The 23,604-nt window shown below is 35.3% G+C and overlaps 1 protein-coding gene across 48 annotated transcripts in view; it reads left to right on the top strand.

Moving 5' to 3' along the window:
* Positions 1-23,604, top strand: part of CLASP2 (cytoplasmic linker associated protein 2) — a 143,459-nt gene that overhangs the window by 89,498 nt on the left and 30,357 nt on the right. For 6 of the 48 annotated variants that reach the window (XM_032678819.1, XM_032679070.1, XM_032679130.1 and 3 more), the window contains 12 exons: positions 2,579-2,602; positions 5,431-5,448; positions 7,387-7,488; positions 7,625-7,651; positions 10,609-10,635; positions 12,595-12,765; positions 13,677-13,784; positions 17,977-18,039; positions 18,729-18,835; positions 22,100-22,123; positions 22,586-22,830; positions 23,436-23,499. In XM_032678819.1, the coding sequence (XP_032534710.1) occupies positions 2,579-2,602; positions 5,431-5,448; positions 7,387-7,488; positions 7,625-7,651; positions 10,609-10,635; positions 12,595-12,765; positions 13,677-13,784; positions 17,977-18,039; positions 18,729-18,835; positions 22,100-22,123; positions 22,586-22,830; positions 23,436-23,499 (980 nt within the window). The remainder of the gene's footprint in view (positions 1-2,578; positions 2,603-5,430; positions 5,449-7,386; positions 7,489-7,624; positions 7,652-10,608; positions 10,636-12,594; positions 12,766-13,676; positions 13,785-17,976; positions 18,040-18,728; positions 18,836-22,099; positions 22,124-22,585; positions 22,831-23,435; positions 23,500-23,604) is intronic. The other 42 variants (XM_032679205.1, XM_032679197.1, XM_032678992.1 and 39 more) reach the window with 23 other exon arrangements.

The raw sequence follows: 23,604 nt of genomic DNA, 5'->3' as shown, positions 1-23,604 counted from the left end.
CAATGTTCACAAAACTATTGTTTTTCTTCTCAGCTTACGGGCCAGCTAGATCACCAGGGAGGCATGTTCTAATGTCAGTATGGCCATAGGTGATCACAAAAGACAAAGAAACTGTGTAGCTCTGATTTACCTTGTGTTTGGGGAGATGGTAGCACATATGTAGGGTATGGTTTTCAAAGGTTTTGGTTGTGCTTTCTAAAATGAAAATTTAATTTAAAGACTTATTTCAAATGAATTGATTCTTTTCATCAGGGCCTACTTGAAATGGTTTGAACAGCGCTGATTTTAGTGTTAATTTTGTGAGTGTGAGTATTCCTGAGTTAAAGTAGTACTTTCCTCTTGGAATAGCGATTTTGGATGTGGGCTCCCTCTGGTGCCCACAGAAGGGGCAGCAGAACATGCCGGGTAGCAGGTGGATGCCAACGTTAGGCTGCTTGATGGAGGGGACAAGTTTTGGGTTCCCCATCCCTGGCAGTGTTCAAGGCCAGGCTGGATGGGGCTTGGAGCAGACTGCTGTAGTGGAAGGTGTCCCTGCCTGTGGCAGGGACCAAATGATCTCTAAGGTCCCTTCCGAACCAAACCATGGGAACTCTCAGTTCCTCCTAACGTAATGCCTAAAAACCTGAAATATGTGGGGTGATTATTTCCCAAGATCTTAATATTGCCTGGTCTGTTTTGCTATGCAACAGGACAGATTTTGAACCTCAGACAAAGCTGGAGTTCAGCTGCTGTGAGAAGTAAAAGCAGCATAGAGCACAGTGGCAGAAGGGAAAAAAAGTTAAATGAAAAACGAGAGAAATCTTGCTTTGTTAATCTCTTCTTCATGCTGCTGAAATGAAGGGACTACTTTGATCTTAAGAGTTTCACAGAAGATTAGCTCTTGATTAGACTATCGGTTTGCTTTAGAACATTTTAAGGAGTCTGTGATTCATGCCCAGACTTATATAAGCAAGGGTTGAGAAGGGCACAGGGGTTTTCAGTGAAGCAAACAGTGGTGGTTCTATGCAAGAAAATATCAGAAATAAAGAAATGGCTTATTCTATGTAGTTTAGAGATTTGGTGAGTTAGGGTGGACAAGATGAATAATAAGCAATATTCTTGGGAAGGATTTGGGTTGCTGGAAAGCTTTACCTTGCTACCAAATGCAATCGCTTTTGGAGAATAGTGTAATGGTTGTTCGAAATGGCAAAATAACGTAATACTGGCAGTGTCTAGTAAAGTCAAATCCTAGAGCAGACAGTGTAGGGGCAGCAGTAGCCAAGGAGACCAAGGTTTGTTTGCAGTCACAGAAGCAGTACTGCTTCACTGATCTTGGCCAAGTCTCCTAACAGTTTTTGCATTGTGGTAAGGCAGTTTAAATGGCACATATCTGTTCACTCTTCCCCATGTAGAGAGTGTGACTGTTGTTTGTTTGGCTGTGGATGGACCATGGAATCCACTTCAAAATATTGTTTATTCCTAGTTGTCAAAAGGTAACCTTAAAATGAATGGAGTATGAATCCAAGCAAGTACCACGTTTCAGAAGATGGGCTGATTTGTAAACTTCTTGTCTCTGTTCATTTTAAGTGGCTTGTTTGTACCAGCCCAAATATGTGAAGTTAAATGACAGAATTTTCGAGATAATGCTGACAAAAGGTCTGGAAAATCTTACTATATTTCCATAATGCTTTCCACATCTCTCAGGTGTTGCAATGAGTATCAAAATAAATAACATTTGTCTCCTAGAGTTTGAATTATTTTCACCCTTACTTGCAGAGAAACATCCACCTTTTGCTTAAACAGCTACCAAATTCAAAGCCTCAGAGGGCCACAAGTTTATGAGCATAGTAATCTATAGTTATCTCCAACCATCTCTTCCCTTTTTATTATTAACAGAAGAACTCTTGCTTATGATTTTTTTAAAAGACTATTCTAGAAGCAGGAGAACATTCTCTAGTTATTTTAAATGTTGGCTGTCTTGGACATCCTTAAGTATTAATGGCCTTGTTGAGGAGGAGGCTTGAGCTGTAATTATATATGTCTCATGCTAAATATTTTAATTTTGATTGTTACTGTCAGAATATTTATGCATTACCTTCCAGCTGAACTGGTAAATATTTAATGCTTTTAAACCGGAGTGAAACTTTGTCCCATTTGTCCTCTGTCTTAACTGTGGTATTTTTTTCCCTCCTGTCCCTTACCACAGGTGGGACTTCATGCTCAGTAGCAAATTTCATAAGAAATATAAATATTGTCAATAGTGATATAAATATGTACTGATGCTTCAGTAACTGTTTACACCAAGCATGAAAGCATTTCTAAATGTTTTACTGTAAGGGTTTTCTCAAATCTGGGTAATACAGAGAGATTCAATATCCCTCTCCGAGGTGCTTGTACCCTATTTTGTAATTTTGTACCTCGGACTGAGAGAAACCAACTTTACTTAAGTTAGCTTATACATGCATGAATCACATAAACATGTCTGCTGTATTTAATATTAATGTATTTTCCTTAATTAATGTTTTATGACTCTGCTGTGAACACCTTTATGCTAACACACTAAGTTTTCCATGTTTCTTTGCCTGCTTTTTCAACAAAGAGGATACTTCTGACAAGATGGATGGTAAGAAATTGTTTAGTCTGTCCTCTAATTCTATTAAATTTTTAATAAAGTGTCTTTTATGTAAAAGTATTGATGTTTAATTATTTGTCTGTTCATTAACAAATTACTATGCTGTTTTCATTAACCCCTATGTAATCTTGATGTCTCACTGTATGTGTTTTTGCTGTATTTGTCAATGTTGTGAATGTTTGATCTGTACAGCAGCAGAAACTTTATCAGAAATTGGGCATTACTCCTGTTTTTTGAAAGAAGCTCAATTAACTACAGAGCAATTCTGTAATCAATACATGCTGCTTTTTAACTAGTCTAGTTCCAGCATGTTTCATAGTTCAACATGTAAAGTCAATTTTTTTTACTTGCCAGAACAGCACTGGGAGAGAAGATGCTTGACCACATAACTGAGGATTAAAAAAAATAATACTAAATTCTTCTCTGTAAAAATCTACTCTACCTATATAATTTTAAGTGCTTGTAAATCCTATAATACAATGTAATTCAATTAAAGAATCATTTGTGAAGACCTACCTGTTAAAATAGGTTACCATGTCTTCCACCTAAGTTTTAGCACTTACTTTTTCTTATTTCACCCTATTATAAACACACGGAGGGACTGCAAAGCAGTTGAGAATCAGGCTTCTCATAGCAGTTTTCTGTTTCAGGTGTGAGCGAATAATGCTTCACATATAGTGCTTCACATATAATGCTTCACCAGCTTCTGAGCTGATGCTCAGAGTCCCAGCTGGATGCCCAAAGATTCTAGTTCTAATTTATTGCTTGGGGGCACTTAACAAGCACTTTGAAAGTTTGTGCAAACAGTAGTTTACTGCTTACTTCGTAGTTCGTGTTTATTAACAGTATTAACAGGTACATGTTTTGAAGAATGAGTAGTTTACTGGATGCAAAGCAGGTAATATTTTTCATAGAAATGAAAACAGTAAGAAGGTAGATCTCTAAAACTCAGAATTCTGAATAATTTTAAAACACAGATGTTTTTTGAAAGAATTTGAGCCATTTTTGAGCACTGAAGATGGCAAGCCTACTTGAGTAAAATGAGGAGGGGTTTACAGGGGAATAGTGTCTCTATCATTTAATTCCACATCATATTTCCTTATCTTGCATGTAATAGGATTTATTTATGACTGTTTGTGCTAAACAATCTTGAGCTTTTGCACGTTGTCACCGGCACCTTAGGACCATGTGTGCAGGCTTTTTCTTTAGTAGCCACAGCTCATGATTTTGCACATATATCTATTTAAAAGTAGTAGGGGAAATGCTGCACAATTGATCAGAATAATAGGGGTTTTTGTTTTCTGAAGGGTATCTGTAGATATGATGTGCAAGGTGGAATGGACACAGCTTTGTTCTCCAGCTGTAGTTGTTGGATATAGCTGTTCTGATCTAACCCACCACCAGGAGGAACTAATCATTTTTCCTTTTCCTGCTAACCTTGTCCACATGTTTTTATTACTTCTTTCATTAGTACCTTGTAATATTCCATTATCAGTCACTGTAGGTGAACAAACTCCATGAAACTGATTTCATAAAACTGTATAATGTTCTGTTATTTAGCTTTTGGAGCTACTAGTAAGCCTTGAGCCACCCTTGTGTGGTAACACAAGGGTCATGAGGAAGGAGAAACAGAACCACCCCTTCTAGGAACAGCTAACCTGGCTTAGGTGTTACATAAAATCTGCCTTTCAAGATCCAGCTCTGGAAGAATGTTGGATTTGGAGGGGGAGTTCAGGGTTTGGGGGGTTGGCTGTGCGGTTTTTTGGCTTTTTTTTTCTTTACCAAATCGGCAAATTTGATCTGGAAAACTTTGAGGCGCTCCTACATACGTATTACTGTAACTGATTTTTGTGAAGAAGCACTGAAATTTACACTGAACTAATTTTTTATAGGGATTTTTTAAAAAATACTACCTTGAAGATACTGTAACTTGAGAAAGCCATAGCCAGATTTGCTGAGAAAGTTAAGTTTAGGCTAGCCAAAGACACTAACAGCTGTTTTCATCATTGTATTTTCTTGCAAGGCAGAAATAGCAGTGTGAAAACAAAAACTGAAGTACTCTCTGATTTTTTGCGGGGCATTTAATATTTTTATGTATATTTTATTCCATAATGAGATTTGTTTCAAAGTAACTTAGAGAAGGGAAGGACTGCCGATTAGGCAGCTTGCCATCAATTCCTAGGTACTGATGTCAGGAAAAAGACCTGTCTGACCCTCCTTTTGTCAAAATCAAGCCTTGTTAAGCTCAGCATACTTGTTCAAGTGTTTTCTGGTTTCAGCAAGCTTATATTCCTTTCAATTCTCTGAGCAAAACTTGATTTTGTGCATGTAGATCTTCCGAATAGTCATGGGCCTAATTCAGAAAAATCCTCCTGGCTGGCAGTTCCTATCAAATTATCACTGTCCAGTGTGGGAAACACTGTCTTTGTGTTTTTCTCTGAGGCTATGTATAATAGTATGTTTTATATTTTCAGAAGAGCTTGCACTCTGTATTTTTATTGTCTGGTTTGATCTGTTGTGTCATTTTGTTGACTTATCTCATAAATGTAATTTTTTTCTATTGATTGTTTTTGTGTGTGGTTTTGTAATAAGTTTGGAAGGCAGTACTGTGTATAGTGTTCTTGTAAATCCCTGACAGTGTAGTATGGATATTTCTTGATAATTTTGCTTCCGTTCAATTATGGAGTTGCAACGCAAAAGCTTTAATTATCTTGACTTGATACAAATTTGTCAAGATTCCTAAGATGAATCTCAAAAAGGAATTTGAGAGACACAGTATTGTTTGGAATATCATGTATTTTATTATTTTTCCTGTTTAGGAACAGCTTCTGAAGATGGTAAGAAAATATTTTGTTAGACTAGCTAATATTTTCAGCTTCATATTTTCATTGATACAAATTAAGCTTTGAAAGTAGAATATGGTCTTTCTGGGGCTTTGTGGAGGTTCATAACAGACAGCTTATGCATCTAATACTTGGTTGTCATGTAGTATTTTTAAAATTCTTTTGCTTTTATTTTATTTCTCAAGTAATTTTCATCTGCAGTCTAAGTCTCATTGCTTAACATTTCTGGTGTCAAAATGTAGGGGCTTTATAATTTTGCATTTGTTTTTTTAAAGCAAATCTCGTCTCAGACTATTTCATCAAATGTGTTCATGCTCTGGGAAGCAGGTGCTACTATGCTTCATCTCTTCGAGACTTGGGAGCTAATTTTCAGTATGCTATTAACATTTAAACCTGTCATTAGTGAATGGAATGTAGAGACTCCAAATGAGTTAACAGTTCATTTGCCTCACAGACACAAACTGGTTTATTTTACGTTGATAAAATTGAACCAGGTTCCAAGTGATAATTTAACATACTATTGAAATAGTGGCACTCTGTATTCCTACGTTTTTGGGCCAAGTTCTCAATGCAGTTACATGCCTTGCAGCCTCACAGCACTCAGTGGGAAAACATTGCCATTGCACGGGGATAACTAGTAGAGTTTGGACTAGTCAATTTAACCATTACTGCTGGCGTATTGTTTTCTAATAGCTTAGTGAATAACCTCCTTTGTCCTGATTCTCTTCTTATAGACTCTCATCTATGGCTATTCCCTCTACTTGGATGAATAATATTAACTTGGTTGGTCTCCAAATTCTGCTGTGGAAAGCCTAAAGAGGCTAGAAATAAATAATAGTCTGTGTACTTAATTTCTCTGTCCAGTATTGACTCTGCAGGTCTAGAAAATATTTTAATTATGCTGGGTTTAAAAGTGGACTGCTTGTTGAGCTAGATCCACCCTGTACAGACTTTTGGGATTTTGTTCTTGCAACTTAGGAGAATTACGGTTAGCATGGGTTTGGTTTTGATTTCATTTTTCTGTTGTTTGAGAAGTTGGCTTAGGAAATGTAGTACACAACTCCACTGTTTTCTTCTGTGAATGATCTTTCAGTTACCTATAATTCATCCAACTGGGGTCTTCCTTCTTTTGTAATTCCATTGTAATATGCTGAATGATTTGAGGGACATGACTAACAATGCAGAAAGGTTTAACCCAAACCCAAGAGGGTTTGGCATTTGAGAGAGAAGGGAATCTATTGTTTTATTTCTAGATACTCAGTTTAACCTGTGTCTTCCTTGGTTCTTTTATCTGCTTAGGACAGTAGTATTTCTTTATATCATGTTGTTTCTGAGAGGTACTGAAGTGTACTTAGACTTTGCAAAATGCTGTAAAAGGTTTGATAAATCCTTTAGGAATCTATATGACCACGACCAGGCAAACAGTAGAATCTTCAGTAATAGAAAAACTAATATTCAGATTCTAAAAAGAGGAGTGAAGTTTGGAAGAAAACTCAGAATTCAATTCGAAAAGGGTCAACATAATTTCTGTAGTTTTACAACAGCAAAAGTAGAATTACAACCACAAGTAATCATGAGAAGACTGTACCTGATAGAGCCACATTAGCGTTTGCGTTGCCTATAGTATTTAATAAACTTCCCTTTTTTTAATGTAATCAACCTATTTATGTAGGAAGAAAGAACTAGCTAGCTAGATCAGAGTGGTAAAGGGGTAATGTTTACTGAAACATGTAGCATGAGAGGAGAAGTATTAACTTAAATTCTTCAAGGTGTTCAAATTTCTACTAATTATCCCAAGTGAATTTTCACCAGTTGAGTTACATTACGCTTATTTAATCTGAAGAAACTTAATAAAATATTAGTACATGCTGCTGTTGCTTTGCTTCCTACATGACTGTGAAAAACTGATTTAATGCCATTTTTTCTTTATAGGTCGTGTACGAACAAAGCTTTCAACCCCTTCTGTTGGTATTGGAAATTCTAAAACAGATTCCAGAGGACGGAGTAGAACCAAAGTGGTGTCACAGTCTCAGCGTATGTATTTTCTATTTGTCAGCTATACCTGATAAAGAGGCCAAATACTTAAGCATATATTCATTGACCAATGGCTACAGTCAAAGTTAATTTTAAAAAGAAAAGCTACATACTGAGTTGTTGTTCTGTGCCTTAGGTTCATCATCGCCAGACCAAAATGAAGGTATTTTTTTCAGTGTTTTGGGTCAGTGGTATTTGCATGCTTTCCTAATTCATGTTGTTTTTCTCTGGACATAATACTAGGTTGGGTCTTAGTTTGCCAATTAAATTAGATAATGTAACAGGAAGTGAAATCTACCCTTAAATTCTGTCTTCAATTATAACTTCTCAACATTCTTTTCCCCCCCTCTTCTGACCTCCCCAACACAAAAGACCAGTAAACTTAGATATGACACATGGACAAATAATGTAGCAGAATATATAGGCTGAATGGTGTCCTCAACATTACTTGCAAAACCTAATTTTTCATTTTTAAATAGTCTACATTTTTTCCAGAAATACTAATTTTTCACTTGAAGCTAGGCACTGCCCTAGCAATTTTTTTTTTTACCACAGCTATTACCTTTACTTCAGAATACTAAACCTTCACTTTACAATGAGTTACTTCGCTTATGTTGAGTCAAAGGGTTAAAACAACTGATTTAATGTGTGTCAGCTAATCCACAGTAATTTTCTGTGTGTTTAGTAACCAAAGCAGATGTGACATTTCACATCTAGCCAAGTGCTCTGTCAGTAATTAAAAAGACCTGATTACCTCACATTCCTTGGCACTGTCTGACCTACAGCAATTTGTCCACAGATCTGATGTCTCCTACAGACATTTTCTGACTAAGCTCTGTAGCATTTTCAGATTCTTACCTTTGTATAATTAAGTGAAATGCTATGAAATTAATGAAAGAAAGACAAATTAACAATAAAATTAAAATAAACTACCCAGTCCTGTTATTTGTCAAGTTCTAAACCCAGTAAATTGTACCGGGTTGGAAATTTCCAATACAATTATTTTGCTATCACTAACCATATCCACTTTGTTTTAATAAAACACCTTAATAATGTGTTTAATGGCAGAATCATTTGTCTTCGTAGCAATTACTACATTCATCATAAATAGAATTTTAGAAGTTAAAATGCAGGTAGAAGAGTTTGGGATTTTTTGGGGTTTTTTTTCCTGTTAGAGTACTTGCCATTTAGTTTTGCATTACTTTATTTTCCAGCAAGTACAGTTGGATCAAACCTGATTCAGGGCTTGCAGGTTTTGTGAAATAAAGCTTTAAAACACTGTGAACAGATAATTATAACATAATAAAATCCAGTAAGAGGAGTTCCCTTAAGAGCTTTGACAGTACTCTAATCCCACAAGTGTATGTGATATGAGAACTTGAAAATAAGTCTAGTTATTGGCTGTAACAAAAGTTGTGCAAAACTTGTTTTACATATTCAGTGTTAAGATGCCTACACTATATCATAAGCAAAGAATAAGTGAATTAATAATTTAAAAGGGAGGAAAGGTAGCAGTTCCATCAAATCACTTTTTCCCCCTCTATGAAAAGCTATAAACAGTGTCTGTAGCACTTTTTTTCATTAGTGCTAGGAAAGTTCTGAATTAACACTTTTTGAAAATAACCTTCTTAATTTGAATAGCTTTGATATATTCTTAAAAAGTGAACATGTTTGATAAATGTCTGGGGGAGGGGTTAAATTTAGGTAACAGGATAAGACTTTAGTGTTGATCATTGTCATATAATACTAACTAAACTGTATATTCAGAGAAACAAATTGAAGCCTATTCAGCTTTTTTACTAATAATGACAGAGTTTTTTTCCAAGAGAATTCATTTTTGTGCAGTATTAATGTCTAAAGAGTTAAGTTAAATTGATATTGAGATAAGTAGATCTGACTACGTGTGATGTATGAAAATTAAATGCGTGAATGCATCTTTAAAGCCTTTTATTACTACTTCTGTTCAGAACCGATTGCCTCAAATAGCTCACTATAACCTGTCAGTGGGGGAGAACAAGAATTCTGAGATGTTTTAAGGAAGATAAACAGGGCAAATACAAATGGACAGGCGAAGGAGAATTCTCAGGCACTGTATGCCAGCTATTTGGGTGATGCTTCTTTATGTGATTGAAAATTTTCACAGCATTGTGTGAAGAGTGATGCTTGATGTTTCCATACAGGGGATTGTTTTACTTCCCCAGCTTATGTAATGAGAGAATAGCTTCATATTAGATTTAAGCTTTTATTTTTTAAAAATCACTGTAGCACAGATGCTTTTGTTAATTTTTGGGTTACAGCTATCTTTTGTTCAAAGATCATTTTATGAAAGACTTGCAAATTTGAATGATTTTTTAAAAATACCTTTATAGGCTTTCAAAAGCGCTTTACTCTTCCTCTTCTATTTTTAAATTATAACGTAAATGTCTCATTATTTTATTCTTATCTATGGAAAAAAATGGTTACATTTTTTTCCTCTCCTTTCCTGTTTGGTTGTCAGGTAATTCAATATGGTGTTCTAAAATTGCATTACAGTCTTCATTCAGAGAATTTCTGAATGGAAACAAATTCTTACTTTTATACTCCAGATGAATTTTAAAGAGGAAACCCTAAAATTCTATGCAAGTCTTTTCAGTTGTGCCATTGTGAGTTTGGTTTTTTTTTTGATCATCCACCGCACTTGCAGCTCAGTTCTTTACTGTTGTGTCTCAAAAAAAAAAAAGTTTTGATCTTGTGTGTAATTTCTGTTCAGCTGTTGAACTTTTTGAGCCTTTTTGGCAATGTAATATTCTTTTAAAGTAATATGCAGGCTACAGTTTCATGTTTAATTGAAATTTAATTCTTCAGTGTTACCGAGTTGTTGATTAGAAAGCTGAAGAATTGTAATTTGCTTGTGCAGCTTTGCTTCATCTGCTTTGTACATAGCATCTAAGTTTAATTCTTCAATTGTGGAAGCTACTTAAAAGCACTGCTTTAGCATAACCCCCTTGCAGCTTTTTTTCCTGTGTGAAATGACTAAAGCTTTCTTATTTCCATTTGCCATCCATTTTTTAATCTGCTCTGCTCCCTCCCTCTTCATGGATTATAAATCCCTACCCTAATCCTGCCTTTACACTTGTTCAGGATCACAGTCTGCTAACCCCATTGGTGGTAAGAGTCTACAGAATTTGTGTATACATCATTGTTTGATCACCTGTTTGACATATCTCATTTAAGGACCCTATTCAGCAGAAATTCTGGCTCGCTTTTTTCCTTGTGCTGCACATGACTAATTGGATGTAATCCTTATGTAGAAAACAGTAGAGATGGGAGGGGTTTGTCATTTTGGAATACTGCCTTAGTAATCTTTCTTTCATCATTCAGTTGACTTAGATGTACTACTGGTAGCAGTGCTGACAGGAGTATACCAGTGCTGTTACTAGCAGCATAATGTTTTCAGGATATTAAGCTTCATTTGGTTTATTTACGCTACACAGTGGTACACTTTGCAGGTCTGGCTGTAGAAAGATAAAGTATTAGAATGAGAGGTGGCATTTCTTCTGTGTAGTCTGAGAAGAGTTAAGTTGTTCAGGTTTCTGACCTACTGAAGAAAATCTCCTACAACTCTCTGGCACACTGAAAACTTTTACAATGTTTTTATTGTTTTAGAGATAGAAAACAGGAAGAAGGCATAGTAAATATCAGGTGTGAGTTGAAGTACCCTGATATTAAGAAACTTCCAAACCGTTAAGCGATTTTGCAACAATTTTATAGCTTTGCTTATTCTTTTGTTGCTGTAGAAGTTGTGCTTGTTTTTCCAGGCTGTGTAATATTTTATTTATCATTTCTGCTGAATAGGTCCATAGTTTGGAAAAGGGATTTTAGTAAATAATCATTTCAAGTTTGAATTCAAACAATGAATCTGAAAGTATATGCATGGTACATTGTTTTAGATTTCTCCCTTCCACCCAGCATATATTTTATTTTGTTTGGGATTTGTTTCTTTTCCCATATAGTCAAGCTTTAGTCAACTTGTATCTTTTTTAAAATATGCCTCATAAGAATTAACCCATGAAACTCACTCGAGATGTTGCATGTTAACTCTGTTAATCTGATAGCATCGCTGTGGTCATACAGTTACCTGATTATTTTTTAAAGATTAAGGAAGGGTTCCAATCAGTATGTAATTAATCTTTGGTTGAAATTCTGTTTTGCCCTTTATTTGGTCAGATTTCTTGAATTCTACAGCTGGAAATTATATATTTATATCAGCTGGTGGCATGAATCAGTTATAGCTGGAGAAGAATGAATTCTTTGTTATGACTTAGAACTTTAATGTTCTGTAACTGAAATATCAAAATTAGGGATCAGTGACCCCAGTTTCTGGTAACTATGGACAGTATCATGGACATTTGTAGCACTTTGTAATGTACAGTTTTGATTAACAAAAGTATAAAACACTTAAATATGTCTTGACCAATTTTTTAGCTTGTTTAAAACTAATTGAAGATTTTCTCTAATTTATGAGGTAACCGCCACAGAAATGAATGTAAGTGTTCGAATCGCCTTCAGTGATGTTTTATTTAACTTCAGTGAATAGTGCTTGAAGACCCCATGCTATTAAAAGCAAGGGAGAAGAGTTTAAATGTTAGGAAAATAATGTTATTTTGTTATAACATTGGTTACATTGGAAGAACTGGGATAGTGATGAAATAGCTTAGTTTAAAATTGCTCCCTTTAGCTTTCTAACGGGTTATTTTTTTCTTTTTTTTAGTAGAAAATGTGATTAGTGAGACCACATAACTTAAAAAAATAGGAGCACAGCAGTGTTTGTGTTAGGGACAGTGGAACTCTTGATGAAGTCCAGAAATATTATTTATGGTTTCTTGAGGTTATCTAGTGCTAAATACCATGTCAAGTACTTCCTTGCATTGATAATTTTAACAACCTTATATGTAGCACTGGAAGAACTTGGACCAAGGCATTCTATTTCATATTTTTACCTTGTAAATTTTTCCTGGTCATTTCAATGTACCACCACTTTCCTACTAACTTTAAGCATTATTTTCTTTTTAACCATGATTGTTTATCTTTTACGCTGTTACTTATATTTATTCATTTTATCTTCAGCTGGCAGCAGATCTGGGTCTCCTGGAAGAGTTTTGACAACAACCACACTTTCCACTATGAACACAGGAGTTCAGAGAGTGTTGGTGAATCCTGCAGCTGCACAAAAGCGAAGCAAAATTCCACGAAGTCAGGGATGCAGTAGAGAAGCTAGTCCTTCTAGGTTATCAGTAGGTAAGAATCTTTATAGCTAAGTGCTGGGAGAAATATCTACAGCTTGTATAGTTATAGGTGGATGAAAAAAATAGAATATTTACTGATATATACTGATAATCTAAAATGTAGCCGTTCTCTGAGGCTAGTCTTTGATATACAAGACAGTTTTAAATTTAAGCTGAAACTTTAATTTTTTGCTGTCAGAATGCAGTAATTCCTTACCTCACCTCCCTTTTCTCCTTCTTTCACTTTTTTCACCACCCCCAAAATACCCACATCCATTGAATTAAAGTATGATACCATTTTGAAAATATTTTCTTCATTACTGTGTGTGTCTTTTACATATGTGTGCGTGCATGTGTAAACTGCTGTGATACTAAAATGAATGTTATATGTCTTAAATCTCACAGTATAATCTGATTACACTTTATCGCAAACAATATTATTGAAAAGTATCAGTTGTTTTTAATGATATTGCTGCTGTTCTTTGTTTTGTACTTTTGATTTTTATGTTAGTTGCATTAATTTTTTATTTTCCTCCTTTTAGAAAGCTTTGAGTTTCTTTGTTCGCGTTACTATTGGTTAACTTGTTCTTGAGCCCAAATTCTGAATCAATACTCAAATGTTGTTTGTTTTCTCTCCATCCTTTCCAAAAGGTCTTTCAACCATTGTGTAAAGAGTTGGTAAATTCCCATTTTATGCTGTGCAAAGAAATAATTTCACTGAAGTGGCTACACTTAGAGTAATCCAGCACAATCAGGAAAGTCTTTAGGAAAGGTTATGACTTATAAAACGCCACAATCGTCAGTGTCATTTCTTAGAAAATCGTCTGTGATCTTACTGCAAAACAGAATTGCATTAAAACTGCAACTTTTCTTATGTCTTCTCCCTTCTGTGCTTCTGTTTGTCTGTACCCTGAATCATACTAGCACGAGGCAGCCGCATTCCTCGGCCTAGTGTGAGTCAGGGGTGCAGTCGGGAGGCCAGCCGTGAAAGTAGCAGGGACACGAGCCCTGTCCGCTCTTTCCCACCCCTTGGTAAGTACTCGGAGCCCCTCGTCGTGCATGGCTGTCCTTGCCCTTCATTATGTGCTCCTAACGAATCCATGCCTCCTTCATTTAGCTTGTAGCTGGCCACCGTGTTCTCCCTTCCTTTGGCTCTCTTCCCCACTTACTTCAATGGAGAATTGACCATTGTGTGAATGGGTTGCACACTTGAAAAATAAACGCTTTGCTAGTGTTATTCTTCTCTTAAGTACCAAGTTTAGAAAGGTATGTGATAGGCAGCATCTAGATGCCTTTTCTGAAAAGGCACTTCTGCTTTTGATAAGCTGTTTTGAAACTATGTTTCTCTTTTTATTAGAACACTTATTGCTTGGGTGCAGTTAGGTAATCCATTTCTCACTGAGCTGCCAGAGCAAAGAACATGGTGTGGCTGTCATCCTCTGCCTTGGCCTGCTTCAGCAGCTGGGATCAACTATTATTCAGAATTACTCCCTAGTCAATGAATCGTTTTAGTGTACAAGAAATACACTTCATTATGTCTCCTTAGCTATATTGTCATGACTGTATTATGTGAAAAAATAGTAAAATTTTAACTTGTTACTGTGCAAGTAAATATGGTGGCGCAGATAAGGGACTGATCTACTGAGACAGAACTGTATTCTGAGGCTGCATTCCATTTTCTAAATATGAACAGGGCAAGTAGCAAAGTCCTTTACAAGTAGATCAACAAAGTACAGTTCTGAAGTTTCCGTTTAGTCTGTATAGAACAAGTGATAATTGAAGTAGCAGCTGTTGTTATATAGAGAAGAAGAGGAATTAAAAACATTTAATGTTCACACGTGCTTACTTACATTCAGTTTCTACAGCTGCTATAAGCAAAAGTTTTGTTTTCACTTAGTATTTCAGCTGATTGATCTGACACTTAAAAGATTTTACGAGATTGTCAAGTTGTTTCTGTTGTGTCACTGAGACTTAAGAATATTAGCTTATAATTACTTTAACATGTTGGTTAAGGATTAGGGAAGTTTCTCATCTCCCATGTAACTTTGTCAAGGTTACTATGAAGTTGGCAATAAATTTTGATTAAAGTATTTTTACGTATGGGGCTTATGTATTGGGGTTTTTTTGATTGTTTGGTAATACCAAACTATCTCCTTTACAATTGTATGTGAAACTGATCTCTTTTGGTGTTACCTTTGTCTGAAATAGTCTTCAGTATATTTTTCTTATTTTGTTTGGTCAAGTGTAGCTTACAGTTAAGGATTTTATAATACTAACTGTTAAACATAGTCTGAAAACAGTAAATCCGTGGTTTGTATCTCAATCTGAGGTGCCCAACTGTGCTCCTAATTAGCATTGGACATGTTTTGTGGTCTGTTAGGACAGTATGGTTCCTGTCAACCATGGTTTTATGGGGAGAGTGCAGATTAATTGAATAGTTATTGAATGTTTCAATAACTAATGCTAGTTTGCCCAGATGCTGTTTAATTGGGAAATTATACTAAAAGTAGACATTATGCAGAATCCATTAGTAAACTTGCATCTTTTACTAAAACACAGCTGGAAGACTATGTTGTAGTATACCATACCTTCTGTTCTTATCAAAACAAAGGTATTTTGCAGATGTTTTTGTGCTTCTTTAGCTGCCTTACACCTTGATTTCAATTGCTTGCATGCAAGATCAGATTTACATTTTATAATTGGTCAAATGCTTGCTATTAAAGAAATCTGTATTACGCCAATACCATGAAGTGTGTTGCTGGGATAGATGCCACTTGAGGTTTTATTTTTATTAATGTAGTTCAGTTTTATAATACAGATGTCAAAACAAGTACCTATACAAATAAAATAGGTGGAATTGTCTGATAGCATGGAGAATGCAAAGTAACATTTATAGGAATCCAGCATTGTTTTAAAAAAAAACCCAAACAGTTATACTTGGAAGAAATGAGGATTCTTCGTAGTGTGACTTCTTATTTGAATAATTTCAAATGTCATTCAGTGTTTTGTTGGATCAGTTTTAGCTTATGGGATGCTGTTAATGTCTATCAAAAATACTAAATTTGATGTTTTTCAAGGGTGCAAGTGAAAGATGAAATAAGACAAATTCAGTTCTGTGTAGCTAGAGACAGTTTGACACAGGATTGCAGGGGGAAATGTAATTTATATTGCCTCATTCTCAGCACAGAAATTTTTACTTACAAATGCAAATAAATAAAATGCATTTTATCCGCCTTCAGGGCATAAAATGACCCAAATGCCACATAATTGCTTTGCTGTATACATTGATATGAAGTGTTTATGTAATCTCACATCTCATTATAGCGTTATAAGCTGGGAGATAAGAGCCACTGAGAAGTGATTTGTAATTTATATAGAAGTGTCTATTTTCATTACATATAGTTAACACTAAATATTGGACTAGTGTCATTTCTGTATTTTAGCTAAGAAATTATCTTATTGTGAGTCCATTTAAAAATCTTATTCGTCTTTTAAAAAAAATGGAACAGCAAAAGTAAATTCTTGTGCAGTTTCTGTAATTTGAGCGAGAATATTCAAAGAATATTCTTGAAAATGTGCTTTGGAATGAGGTATGTTTCACCCAGTATAGTTCTTCCCTTCATTGTCTTAACTTGTCCAGCATATTTCAAACTTATGTGGGGACAGGATCATTTCAATTTGCATGCCTGAAGTTCAAGTTTTTAACTGTACCTTTAATTTTCAGGGCTCATTGATGGAAAGTAATAGAAAGGTTTATCCCATTTATGTTTGTATTTAAAGAACTGTTAGCTGTGATGCCTATGTTTTGATATCCTCTGTCCTGTCTCCTTTTCCATGCTGAGACATAGTCTCTAAAGAACTAAATATTCCACAAAGCATTACTTGGAAAATAAAATGCTGTAGATAAACATCTTCATGCAGGATTGGTTAATAATAAAATACATCGCTGTACTTTATGTAAGGAGTAGAGAACTTTATGTGGAAGGACACAGTGTTGTTTCTTGGGATCTTTACAGGAGTTAGGCTCATTTTGGAGTACACTTAGGTTAAAAGAGGTGTGCTTCCTTAGATGTATTTTGGTCCATGTCAGGGTTGTTTGATTTGAGTCAGACTCTTAAATGTTCTTTGTTAATCAGAGTAAAGGATGATTAATTTGATTCCTGATCTTTCCTTTGCTACTTTTTGTATCCAAAAGGTTTAAAATATTTGCATTTACAGTGATTTATTAAATCATAGGATTATATCTGGGGTTTGTGCCACTGTGGGTGGCCATTTGAATTCAAGTTAAAATTATCATGTATGTGGCATTAAAAATTCCAAATAAAATGAACTGAAGAAAGAAGATGAATTGTTTAAAAACGTTTAATTTAAAAATTGCGCGGTTTAAGGAAGAAAATACTAGCAATGGTGAGTCAACTTCTTTAGAATCACTAAAAAAACAGTTTTATACAGGTGCCATAAGGAGAGGGGTACTCAGTTTTATTCAAAAATCCTTAAAGATCTCTGGTTTCCAGTTTCCGTAACTTTAAAAAATCTTAATGAGCTATAGTAACTAACACAAGTGCTTAAATTTGACATTTTATTTAAATAAAACAATAAGCATGGGGATTACTAATTGTATTGATTTATTTTTAACTTATAATTATAATTGGACAATTTTAACTTTCTTTTACATAGTGATGAGTTTTAACCGCGCTTGAGTTATCTCCACATAGGCAAGAACTCAATTGTATACAAATTGTCAGCTGCTGACACAGTGCATGCAGTTCATGCAGTAGGCACTTTTTGCAGATAATGTTTGATACATGAGCTCTCGCTCTGACTTGAGCACTTAGGATTGAGTTAACTCTACCAGTGGAAAACCAGTATCAGTATGCACTGATAATCATCAAAAACACCTGAAAAGTTCTGTTTGAGTGTGGGTGTCTGCATGTGTGTCTGTGCACCTTTTCTTCTTTGAATTTAAGCATACTTGCTTTTACCCTGCTCTTAATCTTTTAAATTAAACAAAAAATTATGCATGAAATGTCCAGTGTACATAAACCTATATAATCATGTTATGTATAATCAAAGAACTTCTCTGAAGATTTTTTGCTGCTTTGTATTACTCAGTTTCTGGTGCTTAAGCTGAATCTTTTAAATATTCTCTCGTTCATCTGAGCAACTATTGCAGCACTTTGATTTCATGGTCATAGATAGGCTTTATATAATCCTGTTATTGCAGCTTCCAGACATCACTCCAGATCTACTGGTGCCCTCTACGCTCCTGATGCTTATGGGGCCACAGGTGAAGGATGAGTACACTTTGCTGTCATCTGTGCAGTCATCCTGGATTATTTTTCCCCACCCACTTGGTTATTCTCATAGTTCAGTTTTAGAAGGCATTATTTATGTTAATTTGAGTTTTGTGGTTTTAATAACCCAGATAGATGTGTTTATGTTGCTAGATTTCGTCTCCACCCTCACGTTCCAATGTTAACCCTTTTTTTCTTTAATAACAATCATTTTATTTTTACTTGCAGAAGAACTTTTTTTAGTTTTCCATTTTTTTTAGTATTTATAGAGCATTCTTTATGCATGTAGTTTTCTAATCAGCAGTCTCAATAGCCCTTCTATTGTATTTGCTTTCTTTTTAAATGAAAACAAAAACCCAAAATGAAGAAGACATTGATTAAAAAAAAATTAAAAAGCAAAGGTTCTTCCAGTTAAAACCATTGTTTTGTAGGGGGTTTTTCCAATGTAATATTGGAATAGAATATTTGTGGATGACTGGTTTTTCTGCTTAATCTCTTACTTTTCACTGTACCACTGAGACTTCAGAATGAAAATAACCAGTGCTTTAGCCACTACATGATTTACTGAAAATATTAAGCAAATGTTTTTCTTCTGCTTGGGTTTTTTTTGAGTATGATATTAATGTCCCAAGATGCTATTTTGACTGGATTTCTTTTATATTTATTTGTGTTGTTGTAACAGGTACTGGCTTTGGAATTAGTCAGTCGAGTAGATTGTCGTCATCAGTTAGTGCTATGCGAGTTCTGAACACAGGTTCTGATGTGGAAGAGGCAGTAGCAGATGCTTTGGTAAGAATCTCACACTTACTTTTTGTAGGTTACAGGCTCTTAAAATGTTTGGTAACTGTACATTAAAGTATGCAAAAGAACTTGTCATTTGTTATTTTATTGACTTCTTGGTGAAGGGAAAAAAGAGAAACTGAGTTGCTGGAGCTGCAAGTATTTGAATTTTCATTCCCTACGGAAGTTTTAATTTTTGAGTAATGTGCTTTTTTCTGTGACAGACAGGAAATAGTCTTGGACTACTCTATTGGAGTGGCCTGAGGAGCCACTTGCACAGGTAGCACTAACCAGCAGTTTCCTATAACAACTAGTTGAACTTCTAGATAGGCTGAAGGCTTGCTAGACTTGGGAATGATGACAGCAGAAGCATTCTGTTTACCATAATCCTGGGTGCCATTTAAACTTTTTCTGTCTGACAACATATGAGATTGATGCTGAAGAGAGAAACTGATGGCTGGGCAGGTGATGTGTTTTCATGCCAGCCAGCAATCAAGCCCCACACAGCCGATCACTCACTCCACCACCAGCAGGATTGGGGAGAGAATCAGAATGGTAAAAGCTTGAAAACTTGTGGATTGAGATAAAGACAGTTTAACAGGGAAAGCAAAAGCCACACACACAATGAAAGCAAAATAAGGAACTCATTTACCGCTTCCCATGGGCAGGCAGGTGTTCAGTCATCTCCAGGAGAGCAGGGCCCATCACACGTAACAGTTACTTGGGAGACAAACGCCATCACTGCAAATGTGCCCTCCCTTCCTCCTTCTTCCCCCCCATTTTATATATCGAGTAGGATGTTATATGGTCTGGAATATCCCTTTGGTCATTTTGGGTCACCTGTCCTGGCTGTGTCTCCTCCAACCTCCCTTACCAGCATGGCAGTACGAAAAGCAGAAAAGGCCTTGGCTCTGTGTAAGCCCTGCTCAGCAATAACAAAAACATCTCTGTGTTATCAACCCTGTGTTCAGAACAAATCCAAAACACAGCCACATACCAGCCCCTGTGAAGAAAATTAACTCTACCACAGCCAAAACCAGCACAGAAGGTGGCATCTCATAAGATTAATTTTTGTTCACTTTTGTTTTCTAAATGTTACACTGAAGTTAAAACTGGTTATGCCATTCGTTTTCTTACCTTTACTGTTCTTTAAAAGGGTGGGTTTGGCTCCTCTACCTCCCTGCCCCAGTTAGCCAAACTGAACACATCATTTATTTTGCTATTGTGACATTCATGTCATTAAATACTTGTAAGTACCTGTTTTCTAGTTATCAGAATGCTTTAAGAACATTGTAATTGCTCTGTTTTAAGAAAAAAATTATTTGGAACGTTAGTAAAAAACTACAAATCAAACTCTAAAAAGATAATTACAGCCAGACATAACTCAATAGAGGAAAACAAAATTTCAGAGGGAAAGGTCTGAAAAACTCCATTGTATTCTTAGTTTGAGGATTTATTGATTTCTTGATTTATGCTTTTTTCTTGACACCTAAGTTTAAAATTTGTGTGCCTTCACTGGCATAGAGATCAGGAGGATATCTCTGAAATCTTGCCTAAGAGGTCACAGTGTGGGGTTTTTTTCCCTTTCTGATATTATCAACTTACAAAGTGTTTTCAGCATTGATGGGGAATGCTGGTTAGTAAACTGGTAATCAGTCTGGATGTTGGAATACGGAACAATCAAAAAACAGGAAACAATAGAAAAACAATCCATGGAACATTAACATTTTCTGGCTATAATTTGAAAACTTGTGCTATAGATTTCTACACATTGGTGCTTCATGAAGAGTATCTTTAGTACTTTTAGCAGCCTTCTAGCTTACTCAAATTTAACTGGGCAAATTACATAGTAAGAAGAGAAGTTGAGGAGAAAGTCATGTTTGCAATGAGTACCCTTGAGGCTTGAATGTGTCCTGCTTCGTTGAAGCAATAAAGTTTCTTTGAAGAAACTGGTTTGTATTACCTGGATCCAAAATACATGATGCCTCTAGAAATGTTAGAGGAAAATTAGTTTGTATATTTTAGCCGGAATCTGACATGACAAGGATAAAGAACTGCAACATTTTATTACTGTAGCATTTGCATGCCTGGTTCCTTGCCATGCTCTAAATGTCCTGTAGAAATGGCTCCACTTAGATGGAAATCTGTTTATAAACACTCTTGTTTTATTATAGACTGAAGACTCACCCTCATAACTGTTTTTAAAAGGTAGAATGTAGAGTCCTGAGAGATGTAATATAAAAATAAAAAATATTCCAGATTTTATTGCCATTTTTGATATGGAAAATACTCAACTAGTTTTAGTACTACTTAAGCCATAGGGGTGTCAGTCTTCTGGCATGAAATGCAGCAATAATGGTGATCTTTACATATTTTTATGTCTTTTACTTTAGTACAGTCCTTGGCATTTCAGAATCATTTCTTAAAAACCCATTCTTTTTCCTTATGGTGTCTCTTCAAAAATGTGTGTCTTTGTGATTTTTCCCTTCTTTATTCTCTTACACATTGTGTATGCTCTTTCTTTTGACAGTAAGCCTGCTTGTTATCTGATGTATTAACTAATTTATATTGTGATATCTTTAAGTTATTCCATGGTTAAAAATGGGAACCCTATGCAAATTGCATTAGTAATTTAGGGGAAAACAATCACTTATGCTCCTGCTTCTTTGAATATGTAATTACCTGAATTTTTAACTGCTAGCTTCAAAATTTGAATGGCAAGAGCTGTTTTGCAGAGCTGTATGTTTTTTCCTTTTAGGATAAATAGCTTTTTTATTTTTCTCTGGCCACTGGCATGTTGTATTTTGTTTTGTTGGCCTGTTCTTGTTTTAAAGGGGTTTGGTATTTTGCATTATATAATTAATTTTTTTTGTAGAACATTGCTGTAGTAATTGTTGCACTGACAAAATTTAGTTATTGAAGTTAGAGATGGAGAAGTTGATGAGAAAATAAAGTTTAAATGAAGGTTTCATACTTTTATAACAATTGACTGTGTGTGTTAAGTCTTCATTCTCAAATATTGCTAACACAAAGATTTTGACAGAGGAGTCTTTATGGCCAATCAGCAGGTGATATGTAATATTTCCACTGAAATGGAAGCAAACTACTTCTTGGCAGTGTGCAATATGCTGATTAGACACAGAGAGCTAAGAACAAAATTTACAATACGTCTGTGTGTTGTCCAGTGGCAGGAAGTTTGCTAGTCACAATGCTGCTATGCCTTACCTTCCCGTTCTCAATTTCTGTTTCTTTTCAATAATTTACTGCTAACAGCTCTTAGGAGACATACGGACTAAGGTATAGAAACTATTTTTCTTCTTCAATAGTTTAATAGTTTGCTATTAACATATTTGATACAAAGTAAGTTAAAATGATAGAATATATGGATTTAGACCTGATTCTTATATTCTGTAACATATATAAAGCTATTAAGTGAAATAACTAACTTTAAACACAGAGTCTTTGTTTTTCTATCCTGCAGTCTTATGGGTTCTTGCAGGTAAAACTAAAGTTAAACGTTTTGTCAAACATGTCTTCTCTGCGTTTGCTTTGCTTTTATACTTGGAATACTGTGCAAGCCATACTTTAAAATAATTTTTATTAACTTGGTTTGACCGGCTGAACAGTTGGAGCCATTTGTTGCTGCAGGGAGTAGGGGTCACACCAATTATTTGAGCTGTTGGTCTTTCTATAAATTATGGGTGTGTTATACTGTCTCTTTGAAAATCAGTGCTTACGTGAGTTGTTTCTGTGCAATAGAAGAAGCCTGTGCGAAGAAGATATGAGTCCTATGGGATGTACTCAGATGATGATGCCAACAGTGATGCTTCAAGTGCCTGTTCAGAAAGGTCCTATAGCTCTAGGAATGGAAGCATACCAACATACATGAGACAGACAGAAGACGTGGCTGAAGTCCTGAATCGCTGTGCCAGCACCAACTGGTCAGAGAGAAAAGAAGGCCTTCTGGGCCTGCAAAACTTACTAAAGAACCAGAGAACTTTAAGGTAAGAAGACATGTTAATAGAGAAAACATTTTATTTCAAAGTTGTTGAGAGGCAAGGGAGAGAGGAAAGGCAAGGGTGTGTGTCTCTGAGAGGAAGATGGGGGAAAGAATGGGAAAGCTTTTCTCACTTCTGGCAAATAATGTATATTTATGATTTTACTAATGTCTGTAGTGAATGCAAAATTTAGGAATTTTTGTATTGCAAGAATTCTCTTAAGTCCTTGCATCTAGTATTGATGGAAGGCCTTTATTTTATTTATATTATAATTATTTTTTTTTGTTATTATTATAATTTGGGGGGTATTTATTCAGAAGAAACTGTTTACTACTCGCTGCTAAGAATACCTTTTTCATTATCTGCTCCATTAAAATAGCTGGGAATGGTACAATGTATGAGACAATTTAAAGAGACATTTCTAGGTTAAAAGTCCCATTCTTGATACAATCTTTTACATTTTTATGCATGTCTTAAAATTCCTTTCTCTACCTAGTTTACTAGATTATTTGATTCAGTATTTACAGTTGATTTTGCTGATTGCTAATGCATTAGTGTTCTAGTAGTACTAGCAAGGGAGTTGACTAATGTATTGTTTGTCACTTTGACAGTCGTGTTGAGTTGAAAAGGTTGTGTGAAATCTTCACAAGAATGTTTGCTGATCCTCACAGTAAGGTATGTTTACGTATTTCTTATTTTCAGTAAATGTTTGAAATTATCTATTACTAGAAAGGCAGTTATGATAGGTTATGTTAGTGATATTTGCACATGTAGAATTTG

This window comes from Chiroxiphia lanceolata, chromosome 1, assembly GCF_009829145.1.
Source record: "Chiroxiphia lanceolata isolate bChiLan1 chromosome 1, bChiLan1.pri, whole genome shotgun sequence".
Lineage (NCBI taxonomy): Eukaryota > Metazoa > Chordata > Aves > Passeriformes > Pipridae > Chiroxiphia > Chiroxiphia lanceolata.
The sequence above is the reverse complement of the archived record's forward strand: the minus strand, read 5'-3'. Positions and strand labels throughout refer to the sequence as shown.